The sequence below is a fragment of the Mobula birostris genome, chromosome 11 (genome assembly GCF_030028105.1).
Source record: "Mobula birostris isolate sMobBir1 chromosome 11, sMobBir1.hap1, whole genome shotgun sequence".
Classification (NCBI taxonomy): domain Eukaryota; kingdom Metazoa; phylum Chordata; class Chondrichthyes; order Myliobatiformes; family Myliobatidae; genus Mobula; species Mobula birostris.
Window position 1 is genome coordinate 106,320,246 of NC_092380.1, and position 21,340 is coordinate 106,341,585.

The 21,340-nt window shown below is 40.9% G+C and overlaps 1 protein-coding gene across 2 annotated transcripts in view; it reads right to left on the reverse strand.

The window, feature by feature from the left end:
• Window positions 1-21,340, reverse strand: part of LOC140205290 (uncharacterized) — a 97,420-nt gene that overhangs the window by 4,805 nt on the left and 71,275 nt on the right. Inside the window, exons 11-17 of one of the 2 annotated variants that reach the window (XM_072272797.1) lie at window positions 21,235-21,275; window positions 20,220-20,311; window positions 18,971-19,097; window positions 18,070-18,407; window positions 14,458-14,583; window positions 12,387-13,044; window positions 1,339-2,767 (exon numbers count right to left, since the gene is read on the reverse strand). In XM_072272797.1, coding sequence (XP_072128898.1) covers window positions 1,339-2,767; window positions 12,387-13,044; window positions 14,458-14,583; window positions 18,070-18,407; window positions 18,971-19,097; window positions 20,220-20,311; window positions 21,235-21,275 — 2,811 coding nt within the window. Of the gene's footprint in view, window positions 1-1,338; window positions 2,813-12,386; window positions 13,045-14,457; window positions 14,584-18,069; window positions 18,408-18,970; window positions 19,098-20,219; window positions 20,312-21,234; window positions 21,276-21,340 lie in introns of both variants that reach the window. The other variant, XM_072272796.1, reaches the window with a different exon arrangement.

Genomic DNA, 21,340 nt, shown 5'->3' on the forward strand with positions numbered 1-21,340 from the left:
AGGACCTGTTTCCCTGCTATATAACTCCATAATACACTCAGTCTTGACAGAGGACCTCAACCTGGAACATCAGTTATCCCTCTGGCTCCACAGACGCTGCCTGACCTGTTGAGTTCCTCTAGCAGTTTTTATTTATGCTATCAGAACATTAGTTTCCACCACAAATTATCTACCAGGTTATTTAATTTTATCTGTAGAGGGAAACCAGAAGCCAGAGCCAGGTTGGTCAAGTGAAATTGCATTCAAAGTCTTTGGACTGTGTTCCTTATGTGGCAGCTGTAAATCTCAAATTTGAGACAGGATTTAGTTCATGAAAGCCATTAAAAAGATATGGGGTAAAAGGCAGGTCAATAGAGTTTAGGCCACAATTCAGCCATGACTTCATGAGAACCATACTGGGCTAAGTAGAGGGGCAGGATGCTAACCTCTTATTTTAACGTTAGTTAGGTTTGTTTTAAAACTGAAGGAAGGAACACAGAAGGATCATTACACATTGGTGATCGACAGTGAATAAAAATTATTAGAAAAATCCCACAACTAATTTTGAACAATGTTCACAATACAGAGAGCATAGAAAAATGGTGTAAATGTTAAAACATTGCTCAAGGCAATGAAAACCTCTATAAAATTAAATTTTTGTTACTATATGTTACAACTCTATTAACCCAATAAAAGGAAACAAGTTATCATATTGTACAAGATGGCATTATTCTGCTGTAAAATGTTGTGCTGACCACTACGCTACCATGCCGCCCCTGTGTTGCACCAATTCAGTGGCTAGATTTCTTATATTCTTACAATATAGAAGACCCATTCAATCTGCAAAGGCTTTTCAAGCAATTTCAACAATCCTAATCCCCCACTTACTTCCTTGGGTGAGCTTTAGCAGAACTTTCTGATGATAAAGTAGAAGGCAAATGCCTCTTAAGGAAAGTTAGGTGACAAAAGGAATCACTTAATTAAAACCTGGCAAATAGGGTTCTTTCAACTCTATTTAAATACGTCACAACAAATTCTTTGTATAACATAAATGAGCCAGCAAAGAAAAGCAGCTTTTCTTTTTCATGAAGAATCAGCATTAATGCCATTCTGAACGGCCCTCAAGATCACAATGGTGAGTTATATTTGTAAAACACAGCGTCACTTTTGCAAAGACACTCCTGAGATGCCTTTAAACATGGAATTCCAGAATCTTGACCCAACGACCAAGGAACAGATGATATTTCCAAGAAATATAATCAATCACTTGCCTCTATTTTCAAGAAACCACTCTGTTAAAAGCATTCTATTTTAATCAGGATCATATCGCATTTCAAAGATATTGCAAGTTAAACTCACTTTCTCATCATGTAGAGATCTCCACTTGCATTGAACTGTGGTCGCTGTACAATTACAGTTCCAGGGTAGGGACAGGGTTTTGTGTCAGACTGACTGAACAACTGCATTCCAACAGGACCATGGTTCATCACTGGAGGGGGTACCATGTGGCTGGAAGTTGAAGTTATTACTGAATGTACACGGAGAAGTTGTGGATTGTACGCCTGGCCATAAGGAAGCCTCTGTACATTATGTGATGGGGCATTAGCATAAAGTGCAGGATGTGGAACTTGATGCGAATAAATTCCACTAGTTATTTGACTATTATAAGCTGTAGAAGCCAAGTGAATAACTTGCTGCCTTTGAGATGCATTTTGGACGTGGAGATCTGAACACTCTTGCTGCCTACCCTGCTTGTTAGCTTTTGGACTATTGTCTTCCATTTTGGATGTTGGAACTCTCCTCTCATCAGCCTCAGTTTTTAGCTTCTTTACTGAAGCTTCTTGCAAAGGTTTGGACTCATTTCTTTCAGGAATTAGCTGGTTGGAAAATCTATCAATTCTGTCTTTCCGATGGGCATGTGATTGCTTGCTGCCTTCTCGTAAGAAAATGAGCGGGGATTGCCCGTATAAAGGAGACTGCCCTGAAAGGTAACCTCTCTCAGGTATTACACTGGAATGAACTGACTGCTGAGGGCGGTAGTTAAGACTACTTAGCTGGGTGGCAATTTGCTGTGGTGTGGGATGCTGGTAAAAGTGGGAGGGTTGACCTTGCATTGGATGAACCAACATAAAAGGGGGAGCATGCTGGCCAAATGAATGGCCTGGTGGCAGGCTGTCAGGACTACACCCCAGATAGTGCATGTAGGCTGGCACGGGTCCGAACTGGTGCCTCATCTCAGGGTGAGTGAGAACAGCTGGGTTCCTTTGGTGCATGCCACCAACTGCTTCAGCGCTGCCATTAGACAAATCCATAAGAGCATTTGCATTATTTGGTAACTTTAGTTTGAGATTTTCCACTGACTTTGGGTCTTTTGTGCTGCGCTTTTCACTGACAGTAGAACACTTTTGCAGGGATGCAGCTTCACATTTGTCAGAAGGCAAACTGGGCCGTTCCATTTTCTGACTGATGAGATTGTTTTTCAGCTCAGCTTCTGTCCTGACCAACTCTTTATGTGCATCAGAGTTGACGTGTCTTTTCTCCGAGTCTTCTGCCTTTGAAAGCACCAAATTCAACATCTCCTTTGATTTACCATCTGAGTCTTTCTCCCCAGATGCATTGTTACCAAAGCTTTTCTGTTCCTTTTTAAATGCTACATTTCCACCGAGTCTCTCCAATTCACTGCTCTCCAGGAAAGAGTCCTGCCGGTGTAGATTAGACGCGGCCGAGGTATTTAGAGGAATGACTTCATTTGAAATGAGGTCCTTGTTCTTCAAGTGATGATGCTGATCTGCAGGAAACACAGTAGTGTAGGCAGTCTGTTTTAGCAGTGCACCTTAAGGGGTTGAAAGATAGTAAACAGTAAGAACTGAAATGGTATAATTCAATCTTAATCTTAAGAAGCTAAATTTACTCCAATAAATTATACATCTAAAATAAGATTCAAGTAGCGAAAGCTACCGTCTGGAGTTCTATGATTGTTCGAACGTCAAAGCTTAAAAACAAAATGAAATTTGTATGGATTTAAATAGAAATTGATGTAGGTCAGCTTTCTGGGTACTTTAGGAAAGGGTTTAAAGAGAAGGGCCTGGAGAACAGATGCACCAGTTTAATGTTCATCCAATAAAGTTAGGCTCAGAATTTGATTTTCAATGAATAATCTCTCTTTTAGAAAGATAAATATTTCCCTGACCCTTTTAAAAATACACTAAATTTGTACTTCTCCATGAACACTTGTTCATATTTTACCATGTTTTCTCGAGAAAACAAGTACATTAATAGAATGGAATCAGAATCAGGTTTAATATCACCACCAATTTGTTAACTTAGCAGCAGCAGTACAATGCAATTTTTTTATATATATAAAAAATAGTTAAAGATCATGCAAAAACACAAAAAAAAAGGCGAGGTAGCGTTCACGGATTCAATGTCCATTTAGAAATTGGATAGCAGAGGGGGAAAAAGCTGTTCCTGAATTGCTCAGTGCATGCCTTCAGGCTTCTTTCTGTACCTCCCTCTTGACGGTAACAATGAGAAGAGAGCATGTCCTGGGTGATGGGGGTCCTTAATAGTGGACGCCACCTTTCTGAGGAGACACTGAAGATGTCTTGGATACTACAGAGGCTAGTACCCATGATGGAGCTAACCAGTTCTACAACTTTCTGTAGCTTCTTACAATCCAGTGCAGTAGCCTCCTCATACCAGGGGGTGATGCAGCCTGGTCAGAATGCTCTCCTTGGTACATCTGTAGAAGTTTTCAAGTGACAGATCAAATCTCCTCATGAGACATAGCCTTCTTTATAGCTGTATCTATATTATGGGACCAGGTTAGATCCTCAGAGATACTGACACCTAGGGACTTGAAATTACTCACTCTGCCATTTCTGGTCCCTCTAAGAGGATTGGTTCAGGTTCCCTTGTCTTACCCTTTCTGAAAAGGCAATTGCAGTTGGAATCATTCTCTCTCTCCCGTCCCCATTGACCTGGGGCTTACAGGGAAAAACTAAATTTTAATCTTTAATGAACATATATCACAAAACAACAGATGTCCTAGCTCTGACCTGTGGTTAAAGACTTCCAAATAGCATCCTTCCTCCAATGTGTTTTTCCTAAAATATATCTTCTATGGCCAAGCCAGATGTAAATCCAATCTAATAAATCTCCATGGATCCCATGTGACTTAGATTATCCTACCATAATGAATCTTCTTGGGAGCTTTTAATTTTTAACAACATCAAAAAGACAATCAAATCGGTAAGAAATGCACACGTATACTAATGTCATTCTACAGATGTGCAGTAGAGAGTATCCTTACAAGTTGCGTCCCTGTATGACACGGAAACTGCACTGTGGCAAACAGGAAGGCTCTACAAGGGGTAGTCAAAACTGTCTACTGCATCACTGGCACCAGCCTACCCGCCATCAAGGACATATATACAGAAAGATGCCGAAAAGGGCCAGTAACATCATGAAAGATCCCACCCACCCTGCTCATGTACTGTCTGTCCCATGCCCATCTGGAAGGAGGCTACGTAACATCCAGGTCAGAATACAACAGACTCAACCTGAAACGTCGACTGTATTTTTTTCCATGGATGTTGCCTGGCCTGCAGAGTTCCTCCAGAATTTTGTGTGTATTGCTTGGATTTCCAGCATATGCAGATTTTCTCTTGTTTGGGACTCAACAGCAGTTACTTTCCCCAAGTAGTAAGGCTGATCAACACCTCCACCCACTAATCCACCCCTCCACAAGACCAACCACCACTACTTTATCTTTCTTGTCACTCACCTTATGCACAGACACTCTTGTGCCTAGCATCACTTTATGGACACACAATCAATCTATGTACATAAGCTATCTTATGTATTTATATTTATTGTGTTTTATCATTATATTTTTTATCTTACTGTGTTTTTTTTATGCTGCGTCAGATCCGGAGTAACAATTATTCTGATTTTCTTTACACGAGTACTAGAAATGACATTAAACAATCTTGAATCTTGAATGACTTGCCCTGCACAAAACCATTTCTGTCTGTCCCTGATAACTCTGTTTTTTCAGATGTGAGTACATCCTGTTCCAAAAGACTTCTCCAGTAATTTCCCTACCGCTGATCCAAGGCTCACTGGCCAATGATTGCCTGGTTTGTCTCCACTGCCTTTCTTAAACATTCGGCTGTTCTAAAACTTTCCTTTTTCTTCTTGACTAAATCTGCAAAAGCTCTTGTCATCCAAGGTTCCTGAACTTTGCCATTCTTGCCTTCCTTTCTCATAGGGTCATGCTGGTCCTGAATTCTAACCACTCGGCCTTTAACCAACTCCCACGTGTTCAAATTTGAGCTTATTGTCATATGGGCAGTACATGTATTCACAGATGCAATGAAAAACTTACTTGCAGCAGAAACACTGGCAAAGCATAAATTTAACATAAATTGCACACAACGTAAGTGGCTGTTCTTGATCATGTTGAGCCTTGGACATGACTTTAGACTTCTATGCCTCATTCCTAATGGGAAGCTACAAGAAGATGGCATGGCTCGAATGGCAGGGTTCTTTGGTGGATGCTGCCTTCTTAAGACATACTGATTAGATATGTGACCCCAGTGGAGTTCTCTAGGGATCGATGCTGGGTCTGTTGTTGTTTGTCATCTATATCAATGATCTAAATGATAATGTAGTTAACTGGATCAGCAAATTTGCAGATGACACCATGATTAGGGGTGTAGTGGACAGTGAGGAAGGCTATCATGGCTTGCAGCGGGATCTGGACCTGGTGGAAAAATGGGCTGAAAAATGGCAGACGGAATTTAATGCAGACAACTGTGAGGTGTTGCACTTTGGTAGGGCCAACCAGGGGAAGTCTTACACAGTGAAGAGTCAGGCACTAAGAAGTGCAGTAGAACACAGGGATTCTGGGAATAAACGTCCATAATTTAATGAAAGTGGTGTCACAAGTAGATAATTTGGAAAGAAAGCTTTTGGCATATTGGTCTTCAGAAATCAAAGTATTGAGTACAGGAGATGGGATGTCATGCTGAGGTTGTGTAAGACATTAGTGAGGCCTAATTTGGAGCATTGTGTGCAGTTTTAGTCACCTACCTACAGGAAAAATGTAAAACAAGGTTGAAAGAGTACAGAAAAAAATTACAAGGTTGTTGCTGGGACTGGAGAACCTGAGCTATAAGGAAAGACTGAACAGATTAGGAGTTTATTCCTTGTAATGTAGAAGATTGAGAGGAGATTTGATAGTGGTATAAACAAAATTATGAGGGGTATAGATAGGGTAATTGCAAAAAAACTGTTTCTACTGAGTTTGGGAAGGACCACAACCAGAGGTCATGGGTTAAGACTGAAAGGTGAAAAGTTTGAAGTTTAAAGGGAATGTGAAGGGAAACTTCTTCGCTCAGAGGGTCGTGAGAGTGTGGAAAGAACTGCCAGCAGAAGTGGTGCACTGAAGCTCGACTTCAATCTTTAAGAGGTTTGCATATGTACATGGATGAGAGGGATATCGAAGGCTCTGGTCCCGGTGCAGGTCGATGGGAGTAGGTAGTTTAATAGTTTGGCATGGACGAGATAGGCCGAAGGGCTTGTTACTGTGCTCTACTTTTCTAAGATTCTATAGCTTTCACTCCGCAACCAGCTGCTCCCAATCTACACTCACCAGCTCCTGCCTAATACTGTTCCTCGATTTAGCACAAGGTACAGTCTTCTCTTCATCCATAACTGGATAACTTAAATACTGAGGGTGCAGATACATGCCAATTGCAAGTTATTTTAAAACATGTATAATAATGAAAATTTATAACTTTCCCGTCTGATCTGTAATGACACTCTTTTTCTCTTAAAGGAAATACAAAAATGCATCAAGAGTAAAGAGACAAATACTTTTATGATGTCAAGAACCGATGGCTTCTGTTAGCATACAATTCATTCTTCATTTACATTCTCACGGGGCAAGTGCCAGTAACCTAGTCAATCACTGAGGATACTGTGCAAAGCCATTCTGCATCTCCTAGTGATGCCAAATTCAACGTCCGAAGTGTGGGCTGGGCTAACTCTAACGTTACAAACTGTACCCAAAACGAAATTAGTAACCAGAGCATGAATTCAAGTGAGAAATTCCAGTGGTGTGCTTAGCCACTAACCTAATTCTTCCTTCATTTGGTTAGGACAAGTAATGCTACTAAAGGGACACTTTAACAAAGAAAATTCTATTCCTACTCAAATTTACAATGATACTCATCTGAGATTATCCCACTCAATAAACACCGAACCAATTGAGGCTCCTTTCTCGAGGATGGCCCAGTCCTCTGCCATCCCCATTTATCAACTCCTGGCTCCTCTTCATACCCCTCCCCCATCCACCCCGACTTCACCTATCACCTTCTAGCTTGTCTTCCTTCCTCTCCCCCAACCTTCTGATTCTGGCACCTTCTTTCCTTTGCAGTTCTAAAGATGGGTCTCGGCCCAAAATATCGACTGTTTATTTACTTCCACAGATGCTGCCTGACCTGCTGAGTTCCTCCAACATTTTGTGTGAATTGCAGAAGGTTTAAAAGGAGCCCGAGTAAGATTTTTAAAGAGTTAAGTGGTTTAAAAAACATAGAGTCAGATTGAAACAACAGCAGCTATTTGGAGAATCATCCAATTGTCCTACATCCCTGTTGCCCTGCAAATCTCTATCCTGCAACTCTGTATACAAATTAGTACTGAAGCTGTTTCTACCAGGCTCTTACCCAATCTAATTGAAACTGTCAATAAAGTAAAAGAAAATAAAGCCATATCCCTTCTGTCAATTATTTAAACCAATTTCCTTTACACCAGAGCAACACACACACTCTGCTGGAGGGACTCAGCAGGTCAGGCAGTATCCATATGGAAATGAATGAACAGTTGAAGGTTCGAACGAGAAACTTCATCAGAACTGGAAAGGGAGGGGGAAGATGCCAGAAAAGGTGGTGGTGGTGGGGGGAATGTGGAATTAGTACAAGCTAGAAGGTGAAGATGGGTGGGAAGGGGAGGGGGAGGGGGGATGAAGTAAGAAGCTGGCAAAAGGTGGAAAAGGTAAAGGCCTGGAAAAGAAGGAATCTGATAGGAGGGGAGAGTGGACCATGGGAAAAAGGGAAGGAGAAGGGGCACCAGAAGGAGGCGATAGGCAGGTGAGATGAAGTGAGAGACCAGAGTGGGAACAGAAGAGGGAAGGGAGAGGGGGAAAAATTACCAGAAGTTGGAGAAAACAACGTTCATGTTGGAGGCTAAATAGATGGAACACAAGATATAGTTCCTCCAATCTGAGAGTGGCCTCATTGTGGCAGAAGAGGAGACCATGGACCAACATGTCAGAATGGGAATGGGTATTGAAACTGAAATTCGAGCAACGCACACGAAATGCTGGAGGATTTTCTCATGTTTGTGATTGACAATGATCTGATGGTCCTGGGTGGGGTTCTTTTCAAAGGGGCAAGTAAAAGGAGGTGTCTGTGAGTTGCCGCCTAGCTTGAACAAAGTAGAGGTGAGTCAGAGAGACTACAACAACACCCGCTTTGTCTGCAGGTTTGATGCAGCGAGTGGAGGGCAGTGCATTCAGAGAGGGTAAGATTTCATCAGCAGAAGAATGCTGAACTCAAGCCGGTGGATGTCTCTTCAGCAACTCACTGAGGCGTGGGCGAAGGGGGATAAAGGTGTTGCTTTCAATGCCCAGCATCTGCAAAATCTGTGTTTACCCTTTACACCAGAAATGGTGTTTACTTAAAGCAGCTCATTATTTTAAACATCTGGCATATTTCCACAATTTCTTTGGTCTTAGAGGAAAAACTGTTTCTCAGAACTGAAATTATTTATTGCAAACACTATTCCAGTAAGTACTTTCTGCATCCTTGACTTCTTCCCCATAGGTGGTACTTAAAGCTGAAATCTATTTTCCATGGGGGGAATACTACAGCTTAGTATTCCATTCAGACTAGAATATAATTGCAAGGATGTACCGCCGAGGCCCCCTAATCCCATCTTCTGATTTGGGCTTTTTCCCCTTTTCATTCCAGTCCTGATGAAGGGTCTTGGCCCTAACCATCGATTCTTTATTATTCTCCATGTTGAATTTCTCCTGAATTTTATGTCTGTCGTCCTGGAATTGCAGCATCTGCAGAATCTTTTGTGCTTATATATCGCTGAGACTTTATAAGGTATTGTACTACTTCAATGCACTAACGAATTCATCCGTGTGAACAATATGCAAGAGCTTTTTTCACTGTACCTTGGTCCATGTGACAATAATAAACCAATTCCAAATTGGAATCTGTGAATAATTTTGGGCCCAGTACTGGTGACCTTAGAAAGAGTCCAGAGGAGGTTCACAAGAATAATCTTGGGTATAAAAGCTTTAATCTATGAGGAGTGTTTGATGTCTATGAGCACATACTCAGTGGAGGAAGATGAAGTGGGGCATGGTTCTCATAAAAACCTACTGAACACTGAAAAGCCTGGATAGAGTAGACGTGAGGATGATGCTTCCTATAGTGGGGAAGTCATAGTCTAGTGGGCACAGCCTCAGATTAAAGGGATGTCTCTTTAGAATGGAGATGAGGAGGAATTTCTTCAACCAGAGGATGCAAATCTGTGGACTGAGGGAGATCTCATAGAAATATTCAGAATGTTAAAAGGCCTGAACAGGTTAGATATGGCCAAGTTATTTCCCATGGTAGGAGATTCTAGGACAAGAGGGCACTACTTCAGGATTGAAGGACGTCCTTTTAGAATTGAGATGTGGAGAAATTACTCTAGTCAGAGGGTGGTAAATCTGTGAAATTTGTTGCCACAAGCAGCTGTGGAGGCCAAGTCATTGGGTGTATTTAAGGTAGAGATAGATAGGTTCTTGATTAGCCAGGGCATCAAAGGGTATGGGGTGAAAGCAGGGGAGTGGGGATGACTGGAAGAAATGGGTCAGCCCATGATTGAATGGCAGAGCAGACTTGATGGGCCAAATAGCCCACTTCTGCTCCGATGTCTTATGGTTGAAAAAAATCACGCATGACAGAACAACAGAGCAGACTCGATGGGGCAAGGGTCCTAATTCTGCCCCTATATCTCATGGTCTAATCCAGGTGGAAATTCTGGAGCAACTTGGCAAGAATGAAGAACTCACCACAAACAGCTAGGGAGTCATAGAGCGACGCAGCATGGAAAAACAAAACAGGCCCAAGATAACTGGTCTGGTTCCATTTGCTTGCATCTGGCCCAAATCTAAACCTTTCCTCGCTTTGTAACTGTCCAAACACTAATTGCATTTGCCTCTAGCACATTCAGTGGCAGCCTATTCCATATACTCAGCCTATATAGAAAAAGTTGCCCTTCAGCCCCTTAAATCTTTCCTATCACTTTTAAACCGTCTTGTATTGGACTCCCCTACCCTTGGAAAAAGGTATCGGCTATTCATCTTATTCATGCCCCTTATGACTCTATCAATGTGACTTGCTGTTCTGATTCAAAGGTGCAAGAGGGTAATACTCTAACTGGAGGGCTTGGGCTGGGGCTTTCTTTTTGTCCTGGAGCATAGGAAGCTAAGGGTTAACCTTACAGATGTCCTGCCAAAGGGTTCTGGCCCGAAACGTCGACTGTACTCTTTTCCTAGACGCTGCCTGGCCTAATGAGTTCCTCAAGCATTTTGTGTGTGTTGCTCGGATTTCCAGCATCTGCAGATTTTATCTTGTTTGTAATCATATCACCTCCTTCTGGTGCCTCTCCTCCTTCACTTTCTCCTATGGTCCACTTTCCTCTCCTATCAGATTCCTTCTTCTTTAGCCCCTTATCTCTTTCACCCATCATTTTCCAGCTTCTCACTTTCTCCCCACTTACCTACTTTCCCCCTCACCTGGTAATACTTTTCACCTTCCAGCTCATACTTATTCCTGTCACCCCACCTTCTTATTCCTGCTTCTTTCCCATTCCTTTCTTGTCCTAATGAAGGGTCTCGGCATGAAAAATCAACTCTTTATTCCTTTCCATAAATGCTGTCTGAACTGTGACTTTTATTCTGTCTGGGAAGCCTCCAAACTGATGGCATGAACATTGATTTCTCGAACTTCTGGCAATGCCACCCCCCCCCCCCAACGACCTTTCCTCATTCCCATTTCCCTCTCTCCCCTCATCTCCTTATCTGCCCATCACCTCCCTCTGGTGCACCTGCCCCTTCCCTTTTGTCCATGGCCTTCTGTCCTCTCCTATCAGATTCCCCCTTCTCCAGCCCTGTATCTCTTTCACCAGTCAACTTCCCAACTCTTTACTTCACCCCTCCCGGTTTCACCTATCACCTCGTGTTTCTTCCTCCCCTCCTCCAACCTCCTTACTCTGATTCTTCATCTATTTTCACAAGTCCCAACGAAGTGTCTTGGCCCGAGATCTTGACTGTACTCTTTTCCATAGATGCTTCCTGGCCTGCTGAGTTTCTCCAGCATTTTGTGTGTGTTGCTTGGATTTCCAGCATCTGCAGATTTCCTCTTGTTTGTGTCTTTCAGAGTTTGGCAAGTCTGAACAAGGGAGCGGGAAGCTGAATTTTCTCACTCAGTTCCACTCAAGTAGTTCAACTCTACCGTTTTCCCCATAAAAATTGCCGATAGGCTTGCAGTTAGACACGGATACTAAAGAGGATCCCAGTTCTCAGGTAATGCCAGGTATTGCACAAGACATGCTTATTACAGAAGCCTCTCAACTCACCTTGGAAACACTACAGACTCCACTCTGCCAACTTAAAGATCAAATAGGTGTGAAGACACTCGGGAGCTAAACAGAAGCCTAAGAGGACATGACAGAATCTTAAGCTTTAGAGAGGGTATAAGACATTTACCAGTAAGAGGTTTTTCTAGGGCTTTTCTCTTTGGAGAGAAGGAGGATGAGAAGTGACTTGACAGATGATAAAAAGATATAGATTGAATAGATAGCCTGAGACTTTTTCCCAGGGCGAAAATGGCTAATGCCAGGTGGCATAATTTTAAGGTGATTGGAGGAAAATGTGGGGAGGGGAGCAGAGTTAGAGGCAAGTTTTATTTTGTACACAGAGAGTGCTAAATGCCTGAAACACATTCTGAAGAGTGGTGATTGACAGATACCCTCTGAGGGATCCGTGGACCCAGGCTAAGAATCACTGCATTAGGGGCATTTAAGAAACTCTTAGGTATGCACATAGATGATAGAAAAATGGAGGGCTATGTAATGGGAAGGGTTAGATTGATCTAAGGGCAGAATGGCACAACATGGTGGTCTGTATGGTGTTGTAATGTTCTATGCTCTAATGCTTCATACCAAATAACTTCATTATATTTTGTCAGTTGGAACACAGAACTAGAAATATTTAATGATCAGAGATTCATATTTTATGATACAGCCAATTCTTGCAACATTCTATTAAAACTAGTTACCTTTAAGAGGTGGTCTTTGAGACGTTTGGTCAGGAGGACTGCAGGTAGGAGTGTTAAAAACAGAAGTTTGCATCTGAGATTTAACTGGCAGTGATTCACTGAGTTTTACAGAAATTCCATAAGTATTGGGTGGAGTTTCTTTTTGGACAGGACTGCCAGATCCCAGTACTGAATTGTTCGATGTCGATGGATGGCCCTGCATATCAAGTCCTGTGTGTTCCACTGACATTCCCTGAGATGATACAGGAATAGGTTTTGCTGTTGGTAGTTTGTGTTCAAAGTGTTGACTGGAACTGTACAAATATCCAGACCTTACTGGTTCTTCAATCTGATTTAAATCCACTGTTCCATAGCAATCTTTACTTGATTCAATTGATGGTACAGCTGCTCCTCCACTTCTGCGCCCTGATGGGATAGTTGTGGTTGAATGGGAACCAGGAATTTCTGCCTCAGTCTGCGGAAGCCCCTGACTCAGAGGCCCATTTGGTCTACACATGGAGGAATGTGTTGGTGCTTGAGGTTCGGTACAGCTGGTAGGCACCTCAGTGTGAGGTGGCACCGTTCCAAAACCATTAGATGTAAGGCTGTGTGTCTGTAAACTTGCCGAACTGGAACGCGCCGTATCAGAGTTCCCTGCTCCATTCATCAACATCAGTTGCTAAAAGGAAAAACAACAGGAAAACTTCTGAAGTAAAAAACAAGCACAATCAAATTTCCAGAAAAATTTTGTTGCACCAGAACAGCTCTCTTTGGCAGATTTTAATAGTTTAACACAGTTTAACAGTGGGGCGCCATGGTAGCGTAGTGGTTAGTGCAACGCTATTACAGCTTGGAGTGTTGGAATTAAGAGTTCAATTCCGGAGTCTTGTATAAAAAATTTGTCACCCTTCAATGAGTACGTGACTTTCCTCTGGGTGCTCTGGTTTCTTCTGACAGTTCAAAGATGTACCCAGTTAATTAATGATTGTAAAATTGTCCTGTGATTGGGATAGGGGTAAATAGGTGGGCTGCTGCACAGTGAGGCTCGTTAGGCCGGAAGGGCCTGGTCTGCACTGTATCTCTAAATATAAAAGTAAAAATAAACATTCTTGTACCAAAAAAAACAAGGATTCTAGATGGAACTTGGTCTTGGGTGCTGTCTGTGTAGAGTTTGCACATTGTCTCAGTGAACGTGTGCGCTTCCTTCTGTGTTCATATTCTAGAGACACACCACTAAGTTAATTGACATCTGTAAATTACCCCACTGCAGGCCAATAGCAAAATAGATTAAATGGGAGTTGATGGGTCAATGTGGAGGGAGAACAGGCTGAAGATGAGAATATGTTGAAAGGGATAATTGCTCCCTGGGAGCACGGACCAAATGACCACCACCCAATTTTGGAAAACTCACACTCACTAAAATGTTAACTTTCAGGGATGGAATACACTTCAGATTTAATTTGGTTGAAGGGGGAGAAATAAAACTTTCATTACTTTGCCTAGTGGGTCTGACTATAAATATCGAAAGAGCATCTCCGAATGTGACTATATGAATCTTTCCATTCATCACAATGTTTCCAAGAAATACTGACAGCTCATCTTTAGCACTGCAAATACAAGAAACATTTGCATTTTCTAGAAGATTATGGGACGTAGGAGGGGAATTAGGCCATTCAGTTCATTGAGTCTGCTCCAACATAGCTGATTTATTTTCCCTCTCAACCCCCTCATCTTGCCTTCTCCCTGTAACTTTCGAAGCCCTTATTCATCAAGAACTCAATAACATACTCCTGCATGTAAAAAGGGACGAAATAAAATCCCCAGTTGATTCAGTGGACAGAATGCAAAGTCATCATTTATGCATCCTATCAGTATGCTACATCCCAGTGACTTAATTTTAACTAGTCATTTAAACTCTTTGGCATTGCAATAGTGCCATTTGATTGTTTCAGGTCACATTAGCTTGACAAAATGAACCGCATTTGTTTAAATAAAAAACACTATTTCATAGAATTAGTTACAGATTTGTTTGGTCTTTGTAAATCAGCTAGATGATTTTAATAATAATAATAATAATAATTATTCAGAATACCTGCATCCGGTATTGCTGCTGAAACCTTTTTCGTATTGGTTCCATAACAATCCGCCCTGATACACCAGGAGCTTGAGACTGGGGAACAACTTCAGAACTTGCAAGTGAACCACTGACTGGATGTTGCTATAGGTGAGACAAGAGTGTGATTCAGCATTTACAGGCAGAATCAAAACCACAATTGAAAACCTTCCCCCTCCTTCATGGTCTTATTCTGTTTCTAGCCAAACTCAAAGTTCAAACTACATTTATTATCAAAGCAGGTATGCTATATACAGCCATGAGACCTATCTCCTGACAGGCAGCCGTAAAACAAAGAAACTCAATAGAATCCATTAAAAAAAAGACTGTCAAACACTCAATGTGCAGGAAAAAAAATTGTGGAAACATTAGAAGGTAAGCAAATAATATTTAAAACTGAAGTTGACAAAAGTGAGTCACAGCCATGAAGACAGTCATATCTAATGGGATACCATTTTATTCATCAGATTGACAATATACTACATAACGGATTCAGTTTTACATGGCCTTCATTTTGAACTATGTAACATGATTATCACATTAACCTATGCAGGTAATCTTGGAATGCCTAATGTGCCTTTCCCAAATGTCCTAAGTTTTTTTTTGTTAAATAACAAAATGTTTTAAATTACATGGTTGACTATCCACAAACCTTGGTTTGGAATCAATGGTTGTCTGGTCCTAGCAATGCTAGTTCACAATGCTTCCGAGCTGATTCAAGAAAACCTTGCCTTAAAGTGTGACAAGCACTGGGTTCCACTTTCAGTCAAATGCAGCATTAATGCTGTAAGCTGTTTGAGAGAGACCCAGTGGAGAGGAAGACTGATGAAGATACAGAGGAAATGAAATGAAACAGTAAAGACCCACCCCTGTACAGGAACCCACCTACTCAGCTCCACAAAATGTAGACTAAATGTTCCTGGACATTTCAGATTACAAAGCTACCAATTACTTGAATGTAATTAAACAACAAAACAGGACAATAAAAAGAAAAAAAAAGTGGAAAGTTAGGCTCCAATTCAACTCCCGACAACAGTTAACACTAAAGTCACAGCGCATAAAGCCCCCTTCAGCCCACAATGTCCAGCTGACCATCATCCATACTAATCTTATTTACCAATAATTAGTTTGTAGCTTTCTGCATCTTATTAGATTTTTTAAATGTTGTGACATTATCTTGGCAGGTGATAAAATGGTTCCAGATTACAACCACCCTCAGTATGAACAGGGTCTTTGCTTAGATCCTCTTTCACCCTTTTACTTCCTACCTATAAATATCTCCAAAATGAAATAAAATCTCTTTACTAAGAATCTCTCCACCCTCTTCAATTTTGCATTTTTTAAATCAGATCTCTGAGAAAAACAAACCAAGCTAAGCCTATCTAAACCATTCCTCATAACTGAAGCATCTCATCCCAAGCAACATCCTGCAAATCTCCTCCGTACCATCTCCAGCGTATTCATTTGCTTCCCATAGCATGGTACCAGAACTACCCGGAAGTGGATTGACCAAATTTTATATGATGCTGTATATGACCTCCAAGCCCCTGTATTCTACGCCCTGGTGAATGGAGACCCACATCTAGTATGCCTCCTTCATGTTTATTTACCTGTGCTGCACTATTTACGGGTTTATGGACTGGTAAACTGAATTCTCCCCATTGCACAATACTCTATAGAGCCCTCTATTCATGGTGTCCTTCACATCCTTATTAGAGCATAAGACACAGGAGCAGATAAAGCTATTTGGTCCATTGAATCGGCTCTACATTCAATCATTACTGATTTTCACCCTCAACCCCATTTTCCTGCCTTCTCCCCGTAACTCTTACTATCAATCTCCGGTTTAAATATACTCAATAACTTAGCCTCCACAGTCGTACGTGGCAATGAATTCTGCAGATTTACCACCTAAAGGCTCAAAAATTCATCCTCATCTCTGTTTTAAAGGGAGATTCTTCTGTGGAGATATAGAAATAGAAATATCTCCTCTATGTCCATTCTATCTGGGCCTTTCAAAATTCAGTTGGTTTCAATGAGACCCCCCTCCCATCCCCCAATTCTTCGAAAATCCATCAACGATCTTCATATGTTAACCCTTTCATTCCTGGGATGAATTGCATAATTCTCCTCTGAACCATCTCCGATGCCAACACATCCTTTCTTAGAAATGGGGCCCAAAATGCTCCTCTTTTAGATCTTGCAAAATGGGAGAAATTGGGATTAAGTTCCACGCGCCATTACCCCTGGTAATTGACCAGCAGATCAATATCATTGTGTAATTTAAGAATATCCTTCTTGCTATCAACACCATCATCTTCTGTACATATACCCTTTGGTAATAAGCACATTGAAAGTCAAAAGTAAGTACAGGTATTGTATTCTAACAAACTCAATGCTGATTTGATATAAGCCCCTCACTAAGCACATCAGAATAAATCGTAATGATCCAGAACAAACTAGTTTAAAATTTAGTGGAATTGGATTCTTTAAATTTTAAAAATCCACCTAGGCAAATCTGGTTTGGGGAAAATCTGACAGCCCACCAGCGTAGAATGATAACCTCTTTGGCAGAAATCAATACATTCTGCAACTTCCTGCACAGAGTTGAACTTCCATAGCTGGAGGACTGGTTGACATATGCCCATATTGAGGCCTCTACTGGTTGGGGTTGACCATGGATATTGTGTCCTAGCTGTCCACGTGATACGCAAACCAGGGCAGTACAATATGGATAGCAAGATGGGCAGCAGGCTCCACAGCTGATGAATACAAAGGAATGGCAGAGAAAGATACAAGTTGGCACTAGTGGCATCACTGGAGTTGCCAGTCTGTCATGTACGACTGCTCCAGATTTTTCCTTGGGGTTTATTCGCAGGCCTTCCTCATGAGTGGGTTAGCCACAAGGCAGTGGAGGTTTGAGATCAGAGTTTTCCTTCTCCAAGAAGAGCTGTCAACCTCAGCTGACAAGCCCCATCTGCCCAAAGTGACTTGTTTTAAGGTGCCAGTAACCCACCTTTGCTCCTTCTCCTGTCAGAGAAACAGCTCCACCAGGCTCAGTAGCTGAGCCACATGTGAAGGCAAGGAACTGGACTCGGTTGTCAAAGGCTATTTGAGAGGTATGCCATTGGGAGCATTTAATAGGTAGTGGGAGCTTATTCCCATTACTATCTCTGGCTGTAACAACCTTAAGGAACCATATGCCCATAAGACAGAAAAAAAAGTAGCACTCCAGCCGGAAGGAAGAAAAGGCAAGAAAAAAAGGATTAATCAAAGTTTTATAATGTTGTACATGACCTCTATGCTCTTATATTCTAACCCCAATGAGAACCTACATCCTTCCATATTTTAGAGATGGGAATAACACTAAAGGACCATAATTATTCCCTGATAGCAGATTGAAAAAGTTATTAAGAAAATGCCAAATTCCCCGCCATACCAAAATTTAACTGGTTTGTGAAGCATTAGGACATGTTCATTGATTGCATAAATGGAATCACTTATCTCACTGAACAGTGAGAAATTGGGAAGGATAATGGCAGTAAAATATGATACCAATCTACAAAAGTTATTGTTAGAAAATGCTCTCACCTTCACCTCTGCGGTTTGCTTTTGAACTGTAACATGCATTGGTTGCTGAGAATTTCCCTCCTCCTTGGGTTCAGCAATTACTTGCGGAATGTCACTGGCTGGACTACTGTTTAGAAAACCATTGACCTTTGGCGCTCCAAACCCATCTTCAACTGCTTTGGTCACAGGCTTGGTTTCGTCCTTCACTAAATGGTTTGGTTTATTTTTCTGCTTGTCTTTCTTTCCACATGTAATCTTAGCTGAGAACTCATCTTCGCTGTCCATTTCGTCCTTGGGAAAGTACTTAATCATTGCTTTGTTGAAGCACTTTTCCACAGCTCGGGCCATCACGGTATATTCTATAGACAAGTCAGGTACGAAATCAAAAACTGAAATAATTTTGATAAACTTATTTGTAAGTACACCAGAAATAACATCCTTTCACTTGAACAAGAGAATATAATTTTGCATATAAAGATACCAAGACTGCAGAATGATTTAGTCTACTGCAGAAACACAAGTAATAATGCAAAAGATTTGTTCGTTGTCCAAAGCAATCTTATGACAAGTAAATAACCAAATTATTTTGTTCCCAAAACCCATTTCAACCATGCAATTTTCCCAGGTTCCATTCCATAAAATATAGCAAAAATGACTTTGTTGCAAATCTAACAAAGGAAGATAGAAAGGTTTCTTTCATTGCATTATGTCCAAAACAAAGATATGCCTTTCAGGCAAAAACACACAGCCTCAAATTAATTTTCTAATATTAATGTGAACGAAGCAGTGTAGATTTGAAACTTTCTCAGAGGCACTTAGTTAAGTAGAACAGAAAATAACCAGGATCAGATGAATTTCAATCCATAAATAGTGTTTAAAACTAAGGATTATGAACAACTTTAAATCACGTATAAAAACTAACCATTTCCTTTTCCATTGTATTGCTCACAGTTCTCAAACATGAGCCTAAAGTCAGATACAAAGGCCCACTTATTATTGTACTTTTTTTCGCTTAGCTTTTTCTCAATCGTTGACAGATCCATCGGTTCCTATGAACAGCAGAATGAATACAGGTGATCAGTGCTACTGGCAATGGACAATCAGAGCAGGATGAAGACTTTGCTGGAGGTATGAAAAACATAATACACTTAGCAGGTAAAAGTTAATTCACTATTGGGATCCAATCCCTTGCAAGGAAGCAGCAGGAATAGTTAGATAGTTATATGCCGGCATACCATAATTGATAGTGGACATATTTGAAAAAAAAAGGTCTGGGAGACTGATATGTGGAAAAAGGTCTTGGGGACTGGATTAATCTGCACAATTTGTTGAGATCAGAGACCATTACCGTAATTTTAAAGGGATATCGCATTTGACCATAAGCAGGAAGTGGGTAGTCTGGGCTTGCACTCCAATAGTTGATTAACTTTTCTTTGGAGCAGGGAAGTATACAAAAGTTATGAAAAACATTGTATGGGTGTAAAGTGAATGACTCTTCCCTTTAGCAGTGTACCTGTAACTGGCAGAGTACTGTAGGGGCACCACGGTGGCATAGCAGTTAGTATGACGGTATTACAGCTCGGGTTCCTGATTTTGCAGTTCAATTCCAGCTCCAACTGTAAGGAGTTTGTTCTGGTTTGTAATTCATTGTAAATTGTCCTTTGATTAGGCTAATGTTAAACAGATGGGTTGCTGGGCAGTGTACCTCTAAATAAACAAATAAATAAACAGAGACATTGGTTTAAACAGTAGGAGATTCAAAGCAGATTTAAAGATTTATTTTCCACCAAGAGGGCAACTGAAATCTGGAACAAATTGCCCAAGAACTCCCGCTCTATTATCTACTTAGAGGAACATGTGAAACACTGTGGCATACCGGTCTTCATGCCGACTGCAGCCTGTTTTGGAATTTTTCTTTTGATTTGACATGATGCACAATGTTTTGCAGATTAACTCAAAAAATTTCTACTTCGATATATTTTAGATTTGGAAAATGAGACAGTAAAATGCGAAAATAGTTGTGAGGCTGAATAATTTTTCAAGGCACTCTATACTTCTAGTGAAATGGTAGAGGCAAGGCTTGATGATCACTCAATTAAATTCAGCTCCAAAGTTTCTAGAAGAAAACCAATTTTACTATTACTAACAGAACATCCTCTAGTCTGCTGTACCTCAATGATTTTGTGGTAATCCGGAGCATAGGATTCATCCACCGGTTCACTAAATGGCCAGGAATCCTTGTGAACTTTTACAGCATCCAGTACTGCAAATGACAAAGTGATCAGTGAGGTTGAAGCAAACACATGTATTGAAAAACCGAGAGCAGTACTATGGCTAAGTAAGCATACAACTACCCTATCTATGTAAGCAGGAACATTACACTGAATCCCAAGCGCAGAAATGCGCTATTCCATCCTGATGAAGGGTCCTGGTCTAAAACATTGACTGTTTACTCTTTTCCAAAGATGCTGCCCGGTCTGTTGAGTTCCTCCAGCATTTTGTGTGTGTTGCTTTGGACCTCCAGCATCTGCAGATTTTACTCATTTTTGTGTTTCATCCAGCTGTGCTTATATCCCCATAAGTCATCTCCTACCCTACGTAATCAAATCTTGTCGGAACATGTTTCTATTTACCTTTATGCATCTATCAGCCTAGTTCTTAGATATGTCAGTGCTGCTCCATGTTCAAATCACTCTCTGGATAAACTGGAATTGTCTTACATTGATGACTCAATCTTTTTGCTCTGATCAAGTCACCAAAATTGTTTTTTTTTAAATCCCTGGCGAGCAGAACAGATCCACTTGAAGACCAGAAAATGGCTTTAATGCAGAGATTCACAGCTTGGGGACCACAGACCCCTTAGTTAACGGCAAGGCTTCATGGCATAAAAAAAGGCCGGGAACCCCTGCTTTAATTCCTTGTTAGACTTTTAATGACTCCTCCAATAATCTCTTGCACCCACTCTGGCGTTATTTGATTTTTCAATAAGATCACTTCTCTAAACAAAGGTCAAATGCAAAAACCATTCTAAACTATGATACACAAGTCCAATCAGAAGGCAAGACAATATGCAAAGACATTAAATGTTCAGATTTGCTAAAAGGCATTGTCACTGAAGTTTCAGCAAGTTACACTTACAGCACTGTCAATTCTTATAGATTGAATAACAAAAGAAATGTCACTGACCTTTATACATTGAAACATATTGTTCATCATCTGTATAATGCCTGGAGGGGGAAAAAGACTGCTATTGTCAAACAGGTAAAAATAAAAATCAAAATAATGCATCAGT